Source organism: Pararge aegeria, chromosome 1 (assembly GCF_905163445.1).
Source record: "Pararge aegeria chromosome 1, ilParAegt1.1, whole genome shotgun sequence".
In the NCBI taxonomy this organism is placed as follows: domain Eukaryota; kingdom Metazoa; phylum Arthropoda; class Insecta; order Lepidoptera; family Nymphalidae; genus Pararge; species Pararge aegeria.
The window spans coordinates 4,086,940-4,111,083 of NC_053180.1; the positions used below are offsets into that span (position 1 = coordinate 4,086,940).

A 24,144-nucleotide genomic window follows, 5' to 3' on the forward strand; every position below is an offset into this window, starting at 1 on the left:
AAGTACATAAATAAAATTTTAAAATTTTATTTATGTACTCGTTGTACATAAATAAATTTTATTAATTATTTAAATTAATTTGATCCACACTTTCTTAACAACAGTTATAGGACCATATTCATGGCTCTCGCTAGAGATTATAACGTTCTTTTTCTTATCTTGCTATATCGCAAGGACATCATATATTTTTTTTATAATCTATTCATACTAATATTATAAATGCCAAATGCATGCATTGCATGCATGTATGTTTGTTTTTTTGTAATCGATGTTCGGCTTACTGTTGCATCTGTTTTGATGAAATGTAACTCGAAGATAGAACGCCCTAAAAAAATACAAAATTTGCTTTTCATCACAAATCAATTATATGTCTAGATAAAAAATCGTGGGTGAGGCTTCGGGTACTTCTATTTAAATATATATTTAGATTTGTTATGGAACCGTTAAGTATGCAAAATAAAACTATCTTTAAATATAGAATATAACTTTTATTAACTCACCGTGTACATAAAAATACTTGGTAAACTTCAAGAATAAGCTAGAATTAACGAAAAATCCATTCAATAATTTACATATAAAAGTGGTATTAAATTGTCATTATGCGAGCTTTATGTTCCAAATCCAATTCATTCTGGTCTTTAATTCGTCTTTGACGTCATAGGAACCTGTATCGTTCTAGTCTTTAATTTGTCTTTCCCATAGGAACTTCAATCGTTTCAGCAGCTAAAAAACTTTAAATTTATTTTAATAAAACTGTTTTTGTGAATAATCAAAAAGACGCGACGCGAAGCCACGTCTAGTAGTGGATAAACTAGAATTATAAGATATATCTACATTATTAAGAAAGTACAGCTAAGAATCTGTAAATATTAATATAAATAATTTATGTCGATTAGTTTTCCTAAATTTTAAGAAGAGAAATACTGAGGCTCTGGGTATGTTTTGTGTTAAAGTTCCCATGCTCCGAGAACAAAACACAATTACATTATTCACCTTTTGTACACAATACTCAAACTAACTACTCCAAAAACTTTGAAAAGAAAACCGATGAGAAAAATTTATAATAATAAATGACAATATAAATGGTCCAATTAAGAAGGACCCAGAGTACGTGGAAGGTAGTCCATGTGATGGTCCGACCAAACGAAATCTTTAGTATCAATCTCGTCGCATTATAACCACAGTTCTAGTCTAGTAGGAGGGTTACGATTAAGGAAATGAAGTCGTTAAAAATGTTTCTGAAGTATCTACAATGATATTTATTATATTTGAATTAAACATATCTACATTTTGAACTCTGTTGAGCTTTTTAAGAGCATCAATACTGATAAGATACTCATCACCGTACCCAAACATCTTTAATAAGTTCATAATACAATTTATACATTGCACTTTGCAATAATGTCAGTAGGTTTAATACAGTAACCAAACCACAAACTTTCCTGATATAGCTATATTTGGTTTGGAGATTCTTCATTATTTTGCCCTAAATTCAAAACCTATCCATATAATAGGTCTAAAGTTAAGTACAATTAAAGTTTTCGTCGATAGTTTCCCACTACTCTCTTCATTAATGCCTCTTTTTTGTAAAAGGTAATGGTCAGGAGCTAAAACAAAAGAAAACAATTATTTTTATATTTATGTATGTATGTAAAATGAACCATTAAAATGTAACGCAGTGAAAAATACAATTAAGTACCTACAACTTTAGCAGTATCATGCAATTAGAAAATTATGTACTTACGAGCAACATAAATGCAATTTTACGCCGTATTTTATTTATCTTATTAACACATAAGGTAAATGATGATATTATTGTTGAACAAAATCAATTTCTCGTTCGGCCACTTCTTTGAACGAAACAGCCCTTAAATGAATTTAGTCTGACATCAATTTCGCCCTCCTCAAGCTGAAAATAAATATATATTTAAACCCTCAACCCCAACAATTGTCTTAAAAATAATTGCGCGTGCAGCAATGTACACGCAAGAAATCATGGAGGTTTCTGTATGATAAAATTATTGATTGAACGAAATTGGCAAGTCTGAAAATCTTGCTATCCTTTCTATGGGCAATATTGTAAAAAACCGGCATTTTTTTAAACATACCAATTTGGTTAAGTTTAATGAAAGAAATGATGCCAATTCTGTTTTTTTACACAAAAAACGGAATTGGCATCATTTCTTTTACAAGTTTTCTAAAATTTACTTAGTGCTTTAACTTAGAAGCTTTAGAAGACATACGGAAAGAACTGTAAAGCGAATTTGACCGAAGTGAATTCTTATCTTTGTTTGTAAATATCGAGTTTTATAAAATTTAAAATGAGCATAGTTCTTATTACTTGAGTTTAAATTGTACAAATATTGTTGTACAAATTTAAAGTGGTATTAAGAAGTTTCTGCACATGCTGCAACTGGTACCTACTATTAACTGCAAAAATAACTGTGCATAGTTATCTTTCAACTTTCGTGATGATTATTTTATAAATATTTTACCGGATCTGATGAATATATTTCTCTGTAACATGATGGTGATACACACTCTCGAACACAGCGTGTTCGTGGTAAGCCACTTATTTGATTACAGGCGCTGCTTTGTTCGCATGCTGTTTCAAATTCACGGAATGTCATTTCCTGCAAAGTTATATTGAATTCCAAAATGAATAAAATAGGAATTAAGGAGAAAATTTTAGATATATCTTATAAAAGCCATTTTAAATCTAAAGATAAAAAATTAAGCGTCCTCGGGTCTCCTGGTAGATATAAAACATCAATATTTGATTATCAGGCCACCAGTACTACCAACAAATATGGCATCATCTGAACCATAATATTTCAAAATGTTGATAATAAAGACAATTTATTTATTTATATTAGTATTACCTTCTGATTTTAGCTAATATATTGGAGTTATTGAGAAATTAAAATGAAAGATGGTTAATGTAATACGTACATTTTTGGGTGAATCCTTGTATTGGTATTCTTTAAAAGTAAATGTAATACCAGTTTTTTCACTAAAACAAGAGTCGTATAATCCTAAATTTAATAACAAGGCTAATGATGATGCCATGCGTAGCATTTTAGCACCTTAACAGTTGGTTAAATAAAATGTATTCAAATGCGTTATTATAGGCGAGTTTTTGGAAAATCGATAGGTGTAACCACTTGTTGCTTCTATCTTTATTGAGTACCACAATAGCGCATGCCCAATGCCAAAGATATTTATTTTCATATCAAATGTTACCATGGTTTGATCATATGAAATACTTATCATATTTGGACTTTGTAGATTCATTCATAAAAGTCACAAGCATTTAGAAAATAAGAAGTCGATACTTTCGTGGAATAGAGCAGTTTGAATCTCCGAATGTAGAAAAAAACTGTGAGCATAAAAATATGAAATAAAAACAAAAATGTTGCTAGTTTAACTTAAACTCTTTCAATTCAAAAACGGTAATCGTTCACATGTCCTATCGACAAAGTGAACTCTACTGTAAATAATAAGTTCACTTTATGAAGACGATAACCGAGAATCATTTCAGTTTCACTATTTTTTTTTATAAAAATCGGTAATGTGTATGAATATCGGTATTCCACCCTAACTGTGCAGCACATATTAGCCTTAAAAAAAATTTAATGTCAATCCAAATGTAATTATTTTTACTCTGTGGTGGAATAGAATAAGCTTGTCAAAATGTGTCAATACTTCAAAAATCTAAAGTGTTTTGTGAAACTGTGGAGACTGGACTAAATTGTGCAAAATCTTCAATATTTTCAGTAATTCTTTGTTATTACACTGTCTAATTGTTAGTTTTTAATCTTTTTTTATTAAACTTTCGTGACCTGAAGTGTTGTGCAGTTTTTAAAATCATCACATCTTGGATTTTATCGAACTCTGCGCTATTAAACGAGATCACAATTCAACGAAATAGGTATGTAATATTTACTTTTCTATTAATCTTACTTTTCCACCAATCTTTTTTATTATAAAGTGATTATTCTTGACACTAATGAAGAAAAAATAACATAGATAATATTATTTATTGTAGCAAGTATACAGTGTGTTTTTTTTTATATAAAAATATGTTTGCAGATGTTTATTTAATATTCATAGAATTATGTAATTATTGTATGTTTTATTGTATGAAGAATATTTTTTCTCTCATAAACATTTTTTTTTTTTGGCCATAAAAGTCTTACCTACAGTTTATGCAAAACCTGACTGTACAAGGTAAAAGAGTGGTAATGTGTTCATCAGTCCACTTTATATGTACATGTTTATATGCCTGTGTGCTTTAGTTATATTACTTTTTTTTTCTTAGACAACTTGAATTGTGAAAAGTAAAACAATGATTCAAATTACTTAAATTATTTACTCAAACTATTATTAATTAATTTCTAATCCTTAATTCATCAAAACCCAATCCAAATGTCTAACTGGTATTTAGGTTTTAAAGTAGATTCCAGTGAGTATTGACCCTTAAACATCAGTGCATTCTTAGTGCAGATGTACTGACTCATACATTTGAACTGAAATACAAATCTTATCACAATCTACTAAAGTCTACTTTACAGTAGCATGCCAAATTAGTGTTACTCATGTACCCAGTTAGAATGTTTGCTATGCAAATATGAACTTTGGTGCAAATACTTAAGGTGGTTTTTAAATGTTTGTTAAGCTAAGAGCAATTTCGTAATGTAGTTTTTCCTTATAGCTGTAAAGATGTTTTTTATTTTCATTTTGTGATAATGATTCCATTAAAATTGTTATATACTTATATATCCATTTAGATTACAAAAAAAGATAGCAGTTATTGTTTGCATAAAGCCATATTTAGATGCTACAACTTGCTTGCATCAAAATTGGAAAACAAGATGCAATCTTTGTCATTCAAGAATTAAAAGTTTCTGTTTTCAGAAACTTTAAATTCTTCTGTTTTGCTCTTTTATTTTGTTAGTGGAGTAAACCTTATGAAATACCCAGCCTCTGCGGTGATAATTTCGGTCTATGTGGGATTACCCAATAAAACTCCCTTGGTGGCTACCCTCCACACTTACTAGGAAGCTCTGGAATGGGACATAAGGAAATTCTTGTATATATATAATAAATATTTTTTCTTGTAGTTATTAATCTATTATAGTAACAGTTTTGAAATAAAACAGGAATATTAAACATAAATTACAATATGTATTGGTAAACATGCAAGTAACTTGTATAATGTAAATAGACCTTAAGTTAGGTATTGAGTTTTTATGGAACTTTCAATAAATTAAAAACAGTTTACACATCTTAATGAGGTAGTTATTTAGACAACAAACAATTCATATGTCTTTTAATCTGGTGTGTTATAACTTATAAGAAGAAGCTTGTCACTTTGACCTATGTAAGTAGATACATTTCTTTCATCTTGCTGCAATCTTAAGATGCAAAATAACTTTTTGATATTATCTACTGTAAAGTATATTTAAAAAGCTACTCTGTTAAAAAATGAAAAAAGTTTCTAATGCCTTTCTTCGTCTCAGAATGTAATTATATCTTATATATGGAAATTAGTTGATGCTGGTGACTAAATCTGCTTAGAATTTCTGATTACTGACAAGATAAAGAAGTAATTTATAAAACTGTTAAAGAGTAACAATCCCACCATACACTATCTTTGCCTAATATTAACAGCAACACATAAGCTCATAGCTATGTTATCTCATAGTTCATATTTTTTTCATCAAGATTTTTTTTAAATCCTTATAGTTTAATTTACCAAATAAAAAATTTAACTTAACATGTTAATTAAACTATATATAAATACATCTATTACAGCGTAACAAAAACCCAAATAGTATAAACTGTATTACTGTACAGTTTTATCAAAATCCATTTAATTGTTCTTGGCTGAACAAAAAAACATCTATACACAGCAGTACTAATATATATTATTTTAATTGTTCAAATTAAAAGTATTCTTTGTGCTTATGTTAAGATTCATTAAGCGGTTGAGCCAATAATATGTAACATATACTAAAAAAAATATGTGTTCCCTCAAATCCTATTGGAACCTTTTATTTCCTGGGATAAAAAGTGTCCTATGTCATCTCCAGGTCGCCAGCAATCTCTGTGCCAAGTTGTTGAAACATTTGAGGCACATAGGTAACAAACAAATTAACAAACACACTTATAATATTAGAATGGATTCGTAGGATACTAGAATTAGGAAATTGGATTAACTAGGATAAAATGCATAAATGAGAATATAAATTCAGCTTTTTTCTGTGACTCAAAGAATTTATATCCTCAGTAGCTGTTGCCTGCATTCTGCTTTTGCTTTAATTTCCATTTTTACAAATTCCGTGGATACCATTTTATTTCCTGGAATAAAAAGTAGCCTCAGTTGCTCTCTGTCCTTTCACATAACTGTATGCTACAAATTAAGCGTATTGGTTGCTTAGTTAGAGTGTGAAGGAAGGACGAACGTCAAACTTCCACTGTTACAATATTCAGTAAGGATTTTATTTACCTCATTATTTTGAAATTCATTCATTCATAAACTCCTATTGAAAGTTATTTATGCAGATAGTTCTGTGTATCATTTTAATTAACCCTACTAATTAATTTGTGCCCAACCCCATCAGTTCACTGGGCACTGTGAGTCATAATTGATGGAAATCATGATTACAAATGACTTATTGTTGCTTTTGGTGTCTAAACTTATCATCCACCGTTCTATAAGTGCTCTTTTAAAAATTATCAACACTTAAAACAAACAAAAACATCTAATGATTTATAGTAATTCAGTGTGACTCATATTGTATATTTTTAATAGACTTATAAATTTGGTTGTTTTTTTTTAATATTTTTTCGTTTTTTTTTAGCTCAGAACTCTGTGATTTATAAACCGATTTGAAAATCATTTTTTTTGTTTGATACGGTATACTTCCCATGTGGTTCCCATACTCATCAGGTCGAGATTTGTTAAAGGGATCGGAGAAATTGAGGGAATGCTTAAAATATTATAGGGCCACCTATAGCGATTTGAGTATTTTTTAATGTTACTTGGGCATTTATACCACCATTTGGAAATGTGTTCATCAGTCTACAAAACAAAATGATGATTGCGTTTCAATTATAGTTGACATTCGTCTGTTATTACTTAGAAATGATTGCAAACTATCGACTAAAACCCGTGTTTTATTTTATTTTGACAAAAAATAAATCTTTTCTACAAGATTTTTAAGTCGGTGCCAAGTTAAATGTAGAAGGTATACGAAGTATATAATCTATACAGACTAACTTCATAGTACCAAGTCTAACTAAGTTTTGCGCGCTCGCAATCGAGGAGTCGTTTTCGAGTATCAAACTCTGTATCGTCGAAGTAAAATGGTATTAATACCACTCGTTTTAGAGTCGTAAATCCTGTACTCTGTGTCAAAAGTATGAGCCAAAGGATTGTTGTCTCCTACATATGCCGGTAAGATTGCTTCGAAAAGGATAACTTGTATTAGACTAAAAAAAATAGTTTATATATCTTCTTGGAGAATCGGCTCTGCAGTTTGAAGCACATACATTTACTGATGTATTCTGTTCCATTTATCATTTCATTTTTTGTTCTTGGTTCGATTTTCGATTGGACCAAGACTTGTACTTTTTTCTAAATGGCTACATTTAAAAAAATACAAAATCGTATCCGGAAATCGCTTCGCAGTCCGGAGAGAACGTTAAGCCGTCTTAGTCTGCCCGGTAATTATCACTAACATAAAAATGTTGACAATCGTTTAGGCGCACCAAGCCACTGGAGCAAGGTGGTGGGTCTCCGAAACCTTCTCTTTTATGGTGAGAAGGCTTTAAAGGCCCATCAGGTTTAAGAGGTATCTCTTCGAATATGTCAATCTATATATATCATGATATGAGATGATAGATAGGAAGGAACTAGGAAGATACGCAAAGTTCAAGATACACATAGTTGACAATTCGATACAATTCAATTGATATCCAATACAAACAAGTTAGAGTGATCCAACAGCCGTTGATCGCATAACTTCGCTCAACGCTAGTGTGGCCTCAGCTTAAACACCCCGCGGCCTCGGTACACATGTACCGAGTGCACTTGAGCAGAATCGACTAGAATAAATCGAGTGGCACGCGCGGGGAGACGAAATAGCCTGTGTAATATTATGTTGCGGTGCAGAAGATATAATTATGTATTTCTAATCGCAGTTGATACTACTCTAGTTTTTAAAACTGATCAAAGTAACGATAACTCTGTCAATGTAAACCGTGATATTATGTCGCATGTGTCTCACTGGTTCACTATCGATCACTTTTTAATGCAATAAAATATAAATTTAAAATTTAAAAAACCCCGACTTTCAATGTAGTGTACATTATTTTATGAGTCGAGCCCTTTCATGACGACGGACTTACAGAAAATGGACACAAATTATAGCCATCTTCATATTATGGTCGTTATTAAAGCCTTTAAATTATTAAATAATAAAAAAACAAGTGACTTGTGGGGCATTTCCGTTGAAGTTCTCAAATCACTTATTGATATCGTTGCACCCGATTTAGCATTAATATTTAATAACTGTATAGATTGTGGTGTGTTTCCTGACTTAATGAAACATAGTAAAATAGTTCCTTTGTTTAAATCGGGTAGTACTTCTGACCCCACTAACTTCAGACCAATATCAGTACTGCCCACTTTCAGTAAAATTTTTGAAAAACTTATTTTAAATCAGTTACTTGCCTATTTTCATAAGTATGATTTACTCCACGTTAAACAATTTGGTTTTACACGGGGTCGCTCAACTATCGACGTTGGTGTTGAGCTAATACATAATATATTTGAAGCTTGGGAGGAGTCACATGATGCACTTGGTGTGTTCTGTGATTTGTCTAAGGCGTTTGATTGTGTTGTACATGAAACGTTAGTCAGAAAACTACACCACTATGGAATTCAGGGTGTAGCTCTCGACTTGATTAGTTACTACTTGCGTGATAGGGTGCAAATGGTAGACGTTAATGGAAAGCGGTCTAATGGGTCATTTGTGAAAATTGGTGTTCCACAGGGTTCTATATTAGGACCTTTTCTATTCCTTATTTACATTAATGACCTGCCTTACCTTGTTAAGGACAATCACGGGATAGTATTGTTTGCTGATGATACATCACTTATGTTCAAAATTAAGAGACGTGAATTAGCTTTAGACGATGTAAACAACTATCTCGCTAAAGTAGTACAATGGTTTGAAGCTAATAATTTGGTTTTAAATGAAAATAAAACTAAGTGCATAAAATTCACATTACCAAATGTTAAACATGTAAAAACCACTATACTACTTAATAATGAGTAATTGAATCCGGTGGATACAACAGTATTTCTAGGAATAACGTTAGATGCTAAACTTCAATGGGGCCCTCATGTAAATAATTTATCGAACAGGCTTAGTTCTGCTGCCTATGCAGTAAAGAAGATACGCCACCTGACAGACATAGAAACTGCTAGGCTAGTCTATTTTAGTTACTTTCACAGCATTATGTCATATGGAGTTTTACTATGGGGTAATGCTGCTGATATTGGCACTATTTTCGTGCTGCAGAAGAAGGCTGTTCGCGCGATCTATAAAATGGGTCCGAGAGAGTCATTGAAAGATAAATTTAAAGATGTTAAAATAATGACACTCTATAGCCAATACATATTTGAAAATTTAATGTATGTTCACAAAAATATATCAAAATTTAAAAGAAAATGTGACTGCAATAATTTGCACGTTAGAAGCAAAAATAAACTTGCAGTGCAGTACACTAGACTACACAAAATAAGCAATTCATTTAAAGGAAATTGTATACAATTTTACAATAAATTACCGGTTGATATCTTGGAGATGTCACTAAAGAAGTTCAAAGTTTGTATTAAGCGAAAGCTTATAGAAAAGTCCTATTATAGTATAAAGGATTACGTAAACGATAAAAAAGCTTGGGTGTAAACAATTGCTCTAACCAGGTTGCTTCTTAAATATTTTCTAATGACAATGTGAGATGGTGATAACAAAAAGAACACCCGGCTAAGTTTGTTGTGGGCTTCTTCTTAGACCAGGGCGCGATTGGAACCCTCGTAGCTTTAGTTTTAAGTTTACGATTGTAGTTATCGCCATCACTACTCACTGCTATGTACACATTTTGTATAAAATAACGCATCAAAAGTGCCATCTATGTGCCTATTTGAATAAAGATATATTTGACTTTGACTTTGACTTTGGTCGATTATACGATTCTTAGGTTAATTTTGGACTAAACAATGCATACGTTTAAACAACGTTATGTCAAAACACATTTATTACAGCGACGTTACTATATAGTTGAAGTATTTCTTAATGACAAGGTAGTTTGTAAGCATCCGGCTCCGCTTTTATCTCACAGGATATAAAAATGAATTTTAAAATGTTAATGGATGATGTTGGAAAAGAGCAACTGCTTAGTTTCTTGCTGGCTTCTTGTGGGTAGAATCTGCCTTCCGAACCGGCGGTAGAGTCATTACAAACAGATTGACCTTTCAAACGTTTTTATAAACTAGGCCTACTTTTGGACTACACTACACTATGGAAGAAGGGAATTTATGAGCGATCCAAGCACTAGGCTTTTTTAAGGAATGTCCACAAAACGATTTTATGGTCCGATATAATCGCATAGCACCCGCGTTGCTCTTGGATTCAATGCGATGGAAATTAAAACGAAAACGAATCAAATAAAAAAAAACCTATACACTATGCACATAGAAATCAATGCCGCTTGTTGTGTGATCTGAACTTTCCTTAGTCCATTGCAGTTCAAGGCTGAAGAGCTAGAGCTATGCAAAAGGCTTTATATACGGTTTTTTTCAACGTACATAAGTTAATATGTCCAATGTTTTATGTATCGTTAAAAAAAAATTAAATTTATTTAGTTTAGTTATAATTTCTCATTCCCTTTCATTTGATACCTATATTGAATTAGTTAGTTAGCCATTTTTTGGTGGAGACAACCTTGGGCCGATTTTCATCAAACATATTACGTTTTTAAACAAAAAACAATGAAAATCGGTACAACCGTTCGGGAAATACGATTTTACAGCCAGACAAACACACGCACAGACACAACCAACTTATAATACCCGACGTTTTTGCGTGGGCGGTTATTAAATAGGGTGTAAATAAAAGTAAGGTTGTTTGCAAAGGCAAACACTTTGTTATCACAGCGATAAGATGATAAAGCTCGACGTAGGCGTCTATTGTTTTACGTTTGTAAACAATGTAACCTCTAGGGAAGAGATCGCGAACCATTTGCCTACGTGACGAAGACGGCACGCGACCGAACGTTCATCAGTATCATCACTAGCATTGCTCCACTGGTGGGAATAAAACTCATAATACTCATGTGAGTTATATGTGTCTAAAATTAAAGGCCCGATCTCTGACGTCATCCGGACGTGGAGCCTCGACAAAGGGTGTTAGGACTAAGCCCTAGTTCCTAACCCGAGGTGTGAGCTCTCGCAAAATGCACCTTCAGATGTCGAAGTCGTCGAATCCTGGGGTTCCACTCATGGTCGTAAAAATTGTTCGTTAGCTTAACGTAGAAACGGAGACGGAAGAAACACCGATACACGTAATACTCCAATGCAGCAATGGAGTGGCAGAATCACGCGCAGCACACCTTGGCTCCTAAGCAAAACTCCACGAAGCACTCGGCGACCTGGGCGGCCTGCTAAACTTCTAGAGTGAGCTCGGCGGGCTGGAGTGATCCAGCGGGGAGCCGCCTCAGTGGCCATACATACAACGGACGGCTCCAGACCAACCAAGTGCGGAAAAGGCCCAGGAACAGAAGAAGAAGAAGAAGCTTAACATAACGATCTTATGTTAAGTGCAAAATAATAATGGGAAGTGGAGTGTATTCAGGGTAGAATAAAAGTGAAACTAAAAGTTGATTCACTTTTGTTTAGTGCTCACGCTCCAACGATCTGGCAAATGAGCAATCACCGCATAACCTAGCCTCGTACATTTCTAAACAAAACAAAGATATTTTGTAGGTGACGTAAGCAAAGGCCAGCAGAGCATTTTTTTTTTCGGATTGTGTGAAGCTGTTTAACCCTAATGATTTTATTAACGTAACGCAGGCTCATTGGCGAGCCTCGGAATGGGACTCTGCCAGGAAGAGTTTCAACCCTAGGGCTCGAAGAAGCGAGGGGATCCTCGGCCTGAGGCCAGCAGAGCATTGGTATTGGTACAGACTATGTGTATAGCTTCTGAGTACCAAACAGAGGAACCAAATTTACCACTCTATTTTAATTGACTGCACAAAATTTGATGTTTTTGAGAACAGAGATATACAGAGGTTGATCTATTTCAATGCATAAATTTGAAAAGGCTTTTAAAGACAGTCACATTTGCAATGTCAAGGCTGCTGGTTGAAGTACCACGGCTGCCACGGCATATAGTCAAGAGAGCAGATTTTATGGAGACAAACGTTATTGTAACTTATTGCATCTGTTGCAACTTAGAGGACTGTTATAAGCTATTGGTAGTATCATATTTTTCCAAGGAAGGAAGAGTAGAAGAATCAAGCTAGAGAACCAAAAATATTCAGATCTTTTAAAAGTTTTGCCTCTATTTATTTTATTATAGGCATTTTTTTCCTTTCTTTATGTACTCACACGGGCCAAAATAACCTTGCCATTTTCTTCCAGATCAGCATAGAACCTTAGCATTACGTTGCGTTGACTCACGTGTTTTGCGATTTCTCATTTCCCCTTTTTTGTTCTTTCTCTTTCAATGCTCTATTCTCGGAAGCAAAGACAACCCAAATAGCAGGTCAATCTAATAGTATTTTGCTATGGTATTATATGTATTGCTTCTATGTTTTACCTACACTTGACAAACTAGTTTATAGTGCGTATTGAAGAATTGCCTTATTGTAAAAAACATCTTGAATATATATTCCGTGGTAGGTATAATTAACTTGATCTGTTTATGATTCTGTGGACTTGCTATTTGCGGATAATTACCTACTCTCAATGAGGTCGTAGGATGATGTAAATTATTGTTATTTTTAAAGAGCGCATTGCGTATTTGGGTCATGCATAAAACACGGTAGTTACAGGCAAAACTACACTGCATAGTTTCACTGTGCTCAGTATCGAAATGAACCTAAATATATATATATCTATTTTTCATAAGTCACAGTTTTTTTTGTTGCAGAAAAGTTTTAGCAGCACGAATAGCGAGGTATTTAAGGAGCTCTAGTTTACAACTATTATTGTTAGTTGCTTTCATACAAAAAATATTTTGCTTACATAAAAAAATCATAATTTAGAACGCACGACAGTTGTATAGAGATGGCAGGTCTTCATCGTTAAACATCTGTAAATATTGTTCCTATGTAGGCAGGACGGTTGCGATATCCCACTTCTGATGTCGGACCGTCTTATCGCCGAAATAAGGGTGGCAAGATAGGCATTTCGAGTTCCATGTTTAACTCTTATTATTTCCTTATTAAGGCTCTGATTTTTTTACTCGTAACCGCTGTTTAAGAGGATAACATATTGAGAGGATAGAAGTCAGACTTTAATAACAAAATAAATTGTAATAAACGTATAATTTATATTTTTTAACTGGATATAAAGATTGATAATTCACAGGGTTATCTCCTAGAAACATGTTATCAACGTGTCCTTTGATAGGGTTTATAAAGTTCCTACTGCAAGCAAGTAATGAAATCTTTAATATATCGACGAAAATAACTGTCAATCGCATCGTCACGCATCGCACGTCAGTGGTAACCATAGTGACCGTGTTTGTTGCAATACAAACATAACCTCGGCTTCTCTCCTTGATGCGTTGTAGAGGTTAGCCTCAAGGATGCAATTATAATCTATATTTATTCTTCTTCTTGCCTTTATCCCTTCTTTAGTTACCACCCTACAAACAAAGACTTGCCGCCAAGCGAATTAGCGTTCTGGTATGAGGCCATGTAGAAACCGATTATGGGTATGGGCAGTAACGTGCGTGCGAGCGTATAAAAACCTTATGGTAGGCTTTTTATAGCTCGTATATGTGTTAAATCAAAGTCGGTAGGACCTATTAAAGAATATGTATATTACCTATTAATACAATAGATTAAGCAAAGTCTGGGGAGGTCTATACGGTTCGGGATAATGGCGGAAATGACCAGCATTCCCTCATGCCCCAAAAGGCTCGCTTTTGTATGTTACGATTTTTTTTTCACCACTACAAGTTAGCCCTTGACTGCAATCTCTTGAGTAACATTTACTGCAATCAATTGTAGTAATCTTTAATGAACTTTGTCTAAATTTTTAAATAATTGTACCCTCTTTAACCCTTGCTCTATGTTTTGTATGTTTATATCTCTGTAACTTTTTTTTTTATTTGGTGTACAATAAAAGTGTATTCATTCATTCTTAATTATTATAATTTGCATTGTAGACCTTGAACGTTCAACCCTCACCAAATACTTGCCATATTTGTGCGTCAAATTGATTTGATCTCAGATGCCAAGAGATTGGGGCAGCGCTGCCAGCATTTGGCCATATCGGTAGAAAGTCGTGACGCCACGTCTTATGGCCAGGTTATGCAACCGCTTGGAATAGAGAAATGGTACTTGCTTAGCTTATTTATAACATTTAATCAAAATCACGTGTAAGGGCCTATGCATAAGGCGTATTTAGTGTTAGTAGAGCTTTTTGTGGCAGAGCTAGTCCGGGGAATTGTTAAGTTACTTAGGTACAGTGGCGTGCACTTCATACATGCACAAAAGCACTGCCTACCCTAAAATTCATATATAACTCGTATAGGAGGACGATTTTTACCATTTGGTAAATAACTCAGTGCACGCCACTGTTTCGTAAGTACCTTCCCCTGACTAGCTCTGCCTGGCGCAGAAATAAGCGGCGTAAATCATCAAGCTATTATGAAGCATAGCTTTTTGTGCCCGAGCTCGTTCACGCAAGCACTGCTGCCATGCTGTTTTTGCCGCCAAGCAGCATTCATGTATTTCGCAAGGCAAGGCCGTCACTGTCCAGTGTAGTTGAGGCACATGAGCCTTACACATACGCCTCAGATTGATGGACACAGGGCAATTTGTGGTACGTTTACCTTGTACTACTTGTTTTACTTGTTGTATATAGGATAATGCTTTCCCACCTACCATCAGTGGGCCAATCTGCTTCTCATACCTATGGTATAAAACCATACCACCGTACCATAGATATAAAAAGAAAACATATTAAAAATAAATAAATCGTCGTAATCGTCGGATCGTCGATCGTCGACGTCGGGCTTAGGGAAAGGTTGATAGGATTAGATAAAGTCAACAGTAATAAAATTGTGATGTGTTTAAAGATACTTTTAAATAAAATCATAATCCATAAGAGACTTATCCTTTACGACTGTCATATTTGTTTACAAAATTGACTTTCGACGGTGCACGGTCAGCTCGTTGCAGAACGTGTTGGTGCCCAGTAAAGTGTTGCTCTTTTTATAGGCGATAAAAATAGTGACTTAATATGATTTCGATGCATTATATACTAAGCCCTGTAGTCTTATCATAATTTGTCAATTCTGGTGACACTGTAAGACCCAAAATGCATTTGTGTAGATATAAAATCTAGCCAAAAACATTCTGTAAAAAACTAGCCAAGTCTCGATGGAGCTGCTTGTTTATCTCTAAAAAGTAATGAAATCTAGATAAAGTCGTGGCAAGTCTTAAGGTTCCTTGGGTAGGGTAAGGTGCTTGGCCGTCGAACATTCTTAATACGTTAGTGGGTACAAGTCAATTTTGTTTACACGTAATGTTATATCTGTTGTTATAGTAATAGTATTGGTAATTGGACGCTAGTGTTTTATTTTAGACTGTTGTTGATTGTGCAATTGGTTTTTGCAAAGGGTTTCTATTAAGTTAACTTCAAATTGAAACATCTAGATTGTATTTTAGCAGATAAGATAGCATGTTGTAGATATAAAAACATCTAATGTCTAATGTAGTGACAACCTTTCTGTAGATGAAGATGGTAATACTAAATTCAATCTTCCATCTGTAGATTTGGATTAGATTGATTGTTCACATTGGAAGAACGGCAATTTGGCAACAATTTAGTAAATATTTCCGTTGTTTATCAGATACATGTATCAGTGAAATCCCAGATAAGATAGAGGGTATACAGAGTAGATTTATTGGACGGGCCAGTATCATCTGGCATTTTTGGAAATACCTACATTGTACAAAACAAAAATTTTCCCCCCATCTTTTAATCTACGCAACGGATGGTAATGTAGTTTTAAGAAATAGATAGAGTGATTGAAGAGGATAGTTTATATATAGTTTTGTAGAATTTTATAATTTTCATAGTGTTTTTACCTGGTGTCGCAGGTTCGAATTTTTATATGCATTTTTAATTTATAAAATAGAATATAATTGTAGAAAAAAGAATAGCGTTTTAAACATTTGTAATGTAATGTGATGTCGCAACAAACATAGGTCGATTAACGACAAAGATGAAATGTATTATTATCAATCACTCCGTTGTCCCACATAACATTAGTATTGCACGCATGCGAAGCCGGGGGAGAAGTATTATATAATATTAGTTCTTTTGGTTTTTGTAACGTTTTTTTTACTCTTTTTAGTATTTGGGGCGTTTGTATCTTTCCGTGGCATGACGGCGTCACTTTTAAATAAGCGTTGCATTTCCAATCCGCATTAGGCATACTGCATACAGCTGATTAATTGACCCTTTGATCACATGAATGCCAAAAGTTTACAATATTAGAATAGTTTTTTTTTTAAATCTTTATCAATTGGAGGCAATATCAAATTTATAATTTTTTTATAATGCACATAAACATTTCGAACTGACGGAATTCGAACATGCGACTCTCAGATTTCCTCTCTCTTCTCTCTCCCAGATTCAGCCCTGAGTTCTGTCGCTGTTTTCGTCTTTTGCTTTGGCTATAAATTTTAATTGTAGTCAATAACCGTATTTTTTGGCATTTAAGCTGCAACGTGTACTGGCCATTCTAAAAAAATCACCATTGTCAACGACTTTATTCACATTTCATACGAGTAAAGTCGTAAACAACGGCTGCAAACTTTTACGATTTGCAAATTTATATTACATTGGATTACCACTTATGTTTTACCACGATTTTGTGAGCTACTTATCTGGAATCCATAAGAGATGACCGATTAGGAATCGACATTGTTTTGTCTGGGTGCCTAGCGTGAGATATTCAACATACTCGTAAATGAAACCCCATATTCATATCTTACAGCGTTTAATCCATCTGAACTTATAGCACTGAATATATTCCAGTCACTTTGAATTCCTACTCCGACTACTAATAACAGATTATGCATAATTTTGAACAGTTTGACCTAAGATAACTTTTTTTTTTCACCAGACGTACACACTTACACAACTCGTACTATTGGATAGAAGCAAGAGTAACTTGGCGAAATTCCACGATATATAATGAAAATTAAGCTTAATTTGCCTTTCGCGGAGTATCTTCCTATATTAAATTAAGCTTAATTGTCGTTCTCGTACGTTCACTTATTAGATCACTTGAAAGTAAACTAGCCAGTGACAATACATACTGGGTAACAGAATTGTCTTTCGATACCCTGTAAATTGTAGTTCTTCAAAATAAATAACTAGCCCCAAAGTCAGCCTAGCTTTTGTTATGTGTACTAAGATGATTGTTGTTTTTTTTTATGAATGCATAAATTCTTAAATTATACACATAATCACCCAGACACCCATCCTAATAGGATAGCCCGCTATCATCTTAGACAGCATCATAACTAACCACCAGCACGCCTAGCATGGGCCAGAAACAATTATCTCCCCGGGGAAATGATGAAAATTTATCTTCACTCACAGCTTTATCAACTCTCAGAGCATTGGCGATCAAGTCGAAATAGAATCAAAATAATATATGTGTTATAATAACGGGGGTAAACTTCTTCTATTCCATGTTCCCGTGCTTTAGTAGGTGGACACGTTAATTATATCTCCTGTCAGGGGACATAATCGGGGGTTATATTCTTTGTCTCCTGCCTGTGCTAGTCCTGCAGCACGGCTAGTATGGGCAGGGAGACAATTATATCCTCGGGGAAAGGATATAAATTCATCTTCTCCCAAAGCTTTATCAACTCTCAGATCACTGGCGCACTATTGGAAATAATATCCAAAAAATATATGTGTATTAATAAAAGGGGGTAGACTTCTCCTATTACATGTTCCAGTGATTTAGCAGGTGGGCACGTTAATTATTTCCCTTGTCCTGTGTCATGTCGTTGTGTATAATCGTGGGATATAATTTTTATCTCCGGCCCGTGATAGCCCTGCAGGTGAGATTGCAGACAAGGACTAACTTTCTTTTTAGCAAAAAAAAAAAAAACCTAAATCTCTATGCTAAATTTAATCTATATCCATTTAACCGTTATGACATGATTAGTTAACAAACATCCATCCAAACATTCGCATTTATAATATTAGTATTGAAGTGTACATAGACGTACAAAAATCGTCCAGTTACAGTATTATTATAAGTATAAATTTACATCAGTGTTACTTGACACCGAGGCCAGAATCTCGAAATCGCTATAATAAAATTGTCGGAATCTGACGAATAAAAAACGAAACGAGGAAAATGTCATATATTTTATCAGGTATTTATTATTAACTAAATATAGACTAGCATACAATATTTAAAAAAATGTTCTAAACTTTTTGGAGCTTGTCCAACGCAGTAACAATTCTTTTATCTAATTAACCGCTCAGGGCCAGCGTAGAGGACTACGCTGGCCCTGTACTACTACCCTTCTTTCTCATTGTGGGAGGAGACCCGTGATCTGTAGTGGTCCGGTAATGGGTTGCTGTGATGATGATGATGACGATACAATAAATATACAAGTGACGTTTGGCAGCAGTGGTCGCAAGATTTACGCCTGCCCGCCACCCGACACACAACGCGCAGGGCGTTCGAACTCTAACATTTGTTGACTTTTAAAGACATGTAAGACAAATATTATTATATTATTTATTATCATTGTTTTTTTAGTTCTTAATTTTATATAGTTATGTTTTATTTCGTGAAACTTCTTTATCGGCGTTGAAAAAAATTATCGTCACTTTTTTTTTTAATAATTGTTGGTACTTGTTGAATTCTTTTTGTAGCCCCGGGAGACGAATTGGGCAACTGTAACGTCTTCACGGGATGTGTTTTTGCTAAATAAATAAATAAAGTGGGAAAAAATACTATATGAGTAGGTATACGTGTGTGCTGCATTCATTATTGTTCGATAAAAGAAAAAAAAATTTTTTTAACAACCGTGATAAGTGCGGAAATGATTTATTGCGTTATTTTGTTAATTAAACCGGCATAGATAAGATATCACTTTGCTAATTTGCTTCGCATTTAGTGTATTTCATGCCTTTATTAAGTACTAGGGACACTTTCCGGCTTTGCACGGGTGGAATATATAGATGAAATAATAAATAAATAAATACTACGACAATTGACACATCACCGGCTAGCTTGTGATATGGGTTCTTAGATTACTGATGAATATTTTTATGAATAATATACTTAGATACTTATAATATACATATTACATCTAGACACCTAGACACTGAAAAACATTCATGCTCATCACACAAACATATTCCAGTTGTGGGAATCGTACCCACGGCCTCAGAAAGCAGGGTCGCTGCCTGCTGCGCCAATCGGCCATCAAATGAACAGTAAGAGTGGGGCAGAATTAATCACTCTTAACGACTTGTGGATAAAGCCCTCAGGCCGCGATTGTCAGAGAGTCGCAAGTTCAAATCCTGTCGGTTCGGGAAGTCTTTATTTTATGCATTTTAAATTTATAAAATTGATAATTCCTTCAAGTGTTAGATATAAAAGCACTAATAGAAATTATAAAAAAAAATATATATTTTTTTTATTAAAATATAAGATGTTTGTTGTGTCTTGGCTTTTCTCTAGTGAAAAATGCATGTATACTGCAAATAAAGATACCTCTTTAATAACTCTTAACTATTGCTTAAAATTGCATCAAAATCAATTGCGTAGTTTAAAAGATCTGTGAATACAAAAAACATCAGCGAATTAAATTTTATACTATGTTAAGATAAAAGAAAGGGTATTCAATAATTCCCTTGGATAATGACGTTGTGAGCTTGAATATGTCTGTTAATTTTTCTTGGGCTGGGCTGAATTTTATGCGGTTTATGGATTTCCAAAGTATTGCATTGTCTTCGAGGCCATAACTTGTTGTTGATTTTAAGTAGATCACAATCTACGTTCTCTGTAAGGTAGTTAGTTGTCGCGTTACTGAGCAATGACATCGGAATTATTCCATTCCATTAATGTTCTATTGCTTAGCACATCCTTCTTAACTTATAAGAGACAGGTTTCTAGAATATAGACCCACCTTGCTGCTCCAACAAGGGTTGATTGGTCTCCAAAGATCGTTATCATAAATTAGTGTTAATAAATTACATAAAAATAACAAATAAATAAATAGATCCTTCAATGTGTGCAACGCATAAGAGAGCGGGTTTTAGAGCATAGACCCACCTTGCTGCTCCAACAAGGGTTGATGGGCCTCTAAAGACCATTATCATAAATTAGTGTCAATAAATAAATAGATCTTCCGATGTGTGCAATGCATAAGAGACCTGGTTTTATTTTATTTATTTATTTGTACACCACCAATAGAAAAAAAAAACAATGGACACAACGAAAATAAACTTATAAAGTAGGATACAAAGGGCGGCCTTATGGCTTAGTAGCGATCTCTTCCAGGCAACCTTAGGATTAGGAAAACCAAGGGAAACCGATTTGTGATTTTAGTGCATAGACCCACCTTGCTGCTCTGACAAAGGTTGATGTGCCTCTAACGACCATTATAAAATTGTGTAAATTAATTACATAAAAATAACAAATAAATAAATAGATCTTCCGATGTGTTAAATGCATAAACGGTTAAAATTATTCTAAGCCTATGTCTTACGAAACTTTACCTCGTTCCAAAAAATTCCGCGACAGCATGTGACTTATCTTTTTATGTTGACTCATATACCAACGCAGTTGCGCGAGACTTCTAGTCCATATTTCCATCCTAATATTATAAATACGAAAGTGGTTTGTTTGTTTGTCCTTACTTTACGACTTAACTCAGCAACCAAACAACTTAATTTTTGGCATAGAGTTAGTTTATAGGACGGAGGTAGCACAGGCACCTTTTTATCCCAGGGAAACAAAACCGTTTCCACGTGATTTGTAAAGAGCCGTAATAAACGCAGAGGAAGAAAGCGGGCAACAGCTAGTATAATATAAGTTTAGGTAATAAAGAATGCATGTGAGCCCAACCCCAGGTTGCTTGGGCTCAGTGGCGTGCATATAGATTTTGACCGGATTATGCTTATGCATAAAGCAAGAAGACGGGATAAAATAGGAAAAATTCCTCAAGTGTATGAGCTATATCTAAAAAAATGGGTAGGCAATCCTTTTCCGCATGTAGGTATGTAGTGCACGCCACTGGTTGGGCTAATTCTCATGCAAATGACGCAATTGGAAAACTCATATTCGTAAAGTTATGAGTAGTAAATAATGTTTAATTTAAAGTTTCCTGTTTCCTATTGTATTGACTTTCAAATAAAAGTGGCATATCGTCGGAATACTTCACTTCGTCGCTATGCCATGATATACAATGAAAAAGAAGCTTAATAAGTTAAACTCCGCGAAAAGCATGAGAATCTTTACTGTAAAATTAATAATATCTTTTTATAATTGTTATCAATCAATCAAAGATTTTTTTATTTTTATTACTATCACATCGCGTCACATATTATTACTATTCTGACTAGATCGGCGTGCAAAAAATTGGCGTTAATCATTTTAACAATTTTCAAAATTGAATAACAATATGCGAAGTGTCATTTAAATTAATTACAAGTAAAAAAAAAAAAATCCCCAAATCAAAATCACAGATTAAATTAAAAGAAATACTCAGAAGATACATGCTGAGTTGCTGAGTTTCTTGCCGGCTTCTTCTCGGTAGAATATGCCTTCCGAACTGTAGGTAGAGTCACTGCATACTTGAAGTTTCAAAACTGCTTATATTACTTGAAATAAATTAATTTAAATAAATGATTTTTTTTGACAATCAATTAATTAATGTTTATAATTATTACAATTTTCTATTTAAATAGTAATTAATATGATAATAAAGCCTGACCAAAAGTTTGTCAAATAAAACTGATTCGAAACGTGCAACAGGTAAAATTTATACTCCACACCAAACAGATATACGGCAATGTAGACACTGCGCCGTTAAGTCAATAAGAACTTAAAATTGTTGATTGTGAAGTAAATATCTCCTGAGGATGCTCCGGTATCGGAGCGAAACGTGCATAGATAGTATTGCTCTGTGTATAGACGCTAGTTATCCACTTGCCATCAGGTGGGCCGTCTACTTGGTCCATTAATTATTACTTTTAAAAAAATATGCATGCTGGTAATTTAATTCGATAACTTTTATTGAAGAAGTCAAATTCTGAACCACTAGGCTATCACCGCTTTTTTACATGACTTATTAGTAATCTCTTCATTCCCGAAGCCGTACTACAAGTCACTGCAGTCTAATATCAAATAGTTTTTGCTTCGGTAATACGGTAATACCTACTTATCAGTTAGATTCGTTTAAATAAACCGGACCGGTCGGTTAACAGTCGAAAATTCTTGTTTCATAATCGACGACTTAATATTTCCGATCAGCTGCTCGTATACAGAAGTCATCGTACTAAATATAAAAGAACAAAGGAGCTGCCATTCAAACTGTATAAATACATGCTTAATGGCAGTTTTTTTAGGGATCCGTATCAAAATGGTGATCAGGAAGTTTTAACGACCTACCTGGATGGCGTAGTGGCGAGGGCTGTAGTAGTAGAAGGCCCAGGGTTCGTTCTTCGGCATAAGCTATTTAGGTATATATACTAATGGTAACAGAATTACTAAATAATATTGAAGGATGCATAAGTATCCCTACTAATATTATAAATGTCAATGTAAGTTTGTTTGTTACGCTTTCACGCAAGAACTACTTAACCGATCCTCATGAAACTTTGTACACATATTCTTGGAAGTGTTAGAAGTAATATAGGATACTTTTTATCCCGACATTAAGCTCGGTTCCTTTGGGAGAGTGGATGAGAGTGTTTGACGATTTTACACCATAACTCCGACAAATTATGAATGAATGAATGAATGAATGAATACACTTTTATTGTACACCAAAGAAACAAAAAGTAGTTACAAAGATATAAATACAAATCAAGAGAGTACAATTTGGTGGCCTTATCGCTACATAGCGATTTCTTCCAGGCAACCAATGGCGTAAAAGGAAAAAACATAGAAAAGAGGTAGGTGGTGCAATAAATAAGATTTAAAAATTATACAAATATATAAATATAAATAAAATATATATATATATATAAATATAACTATAATATATATATAAATATATTACATATAAATATAACTATAATATATATATAAATATATTACATATAAATACAAATAAAATATATAACATAAATATCTATATAAATACTAGCTGAAAAAAAAACTATAACCTAAGCTAAGCTATAAATTATAACCGATTTAAATAGTTATTTTTGTACTATAGAGGTCATATGTGTTTAATTTTGCCCAAACTTTGTGTAGATCTGAATGTGGTTGGAGATAGAGGACAGAACTCCTCAGACGACTGCAGCAAACCCCTCATTTAAGGCTTAGCGTACTGAATACTTTAAATTTTTTTTAAAACTACATCTAAATTAAATGCCACATCAAAAAAAAATCAAACGCAGACGAAGTCGCGGGCAACAGCTGGTATTTCATAAAGGATCATTGTGTAAAAATATTAAATCAAAAAAAAATATATTTATTTTTCCATACAAACGAATTCAAAACATTCCAAATGTTACGCTCTATTGAAGATAAAATACCGACACGCACATAGTACCTACGCTACGCGACGCGTACCAAATGAAATGACAGGGATTCACGTGATTTTAATTTTGCATTT

The 24,144-nt window shown here is 33.7% G+C and overlaps 2 protein-coding genes across 2 annotated transcripts in view; one reads left to right on the plus strand and one right to left on the minus strand.

The window, feature by feature from the left end:
• Window positions 1-573: 573 nt before the first annotated feature.
• Window positions 574-3,142, minus strand: LOC120624907. Its single transcript, XM_039891699.1, has 4 exons — window positions 2,953-3,142; window positions 2,496-2,633; window positions 1,745-1,909; window positions 574-1,607 (listed from the first exon to the last, which is right to left on the minus strand). Exons 1-3 carry the CDS (start codon window positions 3,076-3,078, stop codon window positions 1,829-1,831), a joined length of 345 nt encoding a protein of 114 aa, XP_039747633.1. The 5' UTR covers window positions 3,079-3,142; the 3' UTR covers window positions 574-1,607; window positions 1,745-1,828.
• Window positions 3,143-3,713: 571 nt separating this feature from the next.
• Window positions 3,714-24,144, plus strand: part of LOC120636931 — a 90,559-nt gene continuing 70,128 nt past the window's right edge. Inside the window, exon 1 of the mRNA XM_039908505.1 lies at window positions 3,714-3,931. The gene's annotated coding sequence lies outside the window, so the exon portion shown is untranslated. The remainder of the gene's footprint in view (window positions 3,932-24,144) is intronic.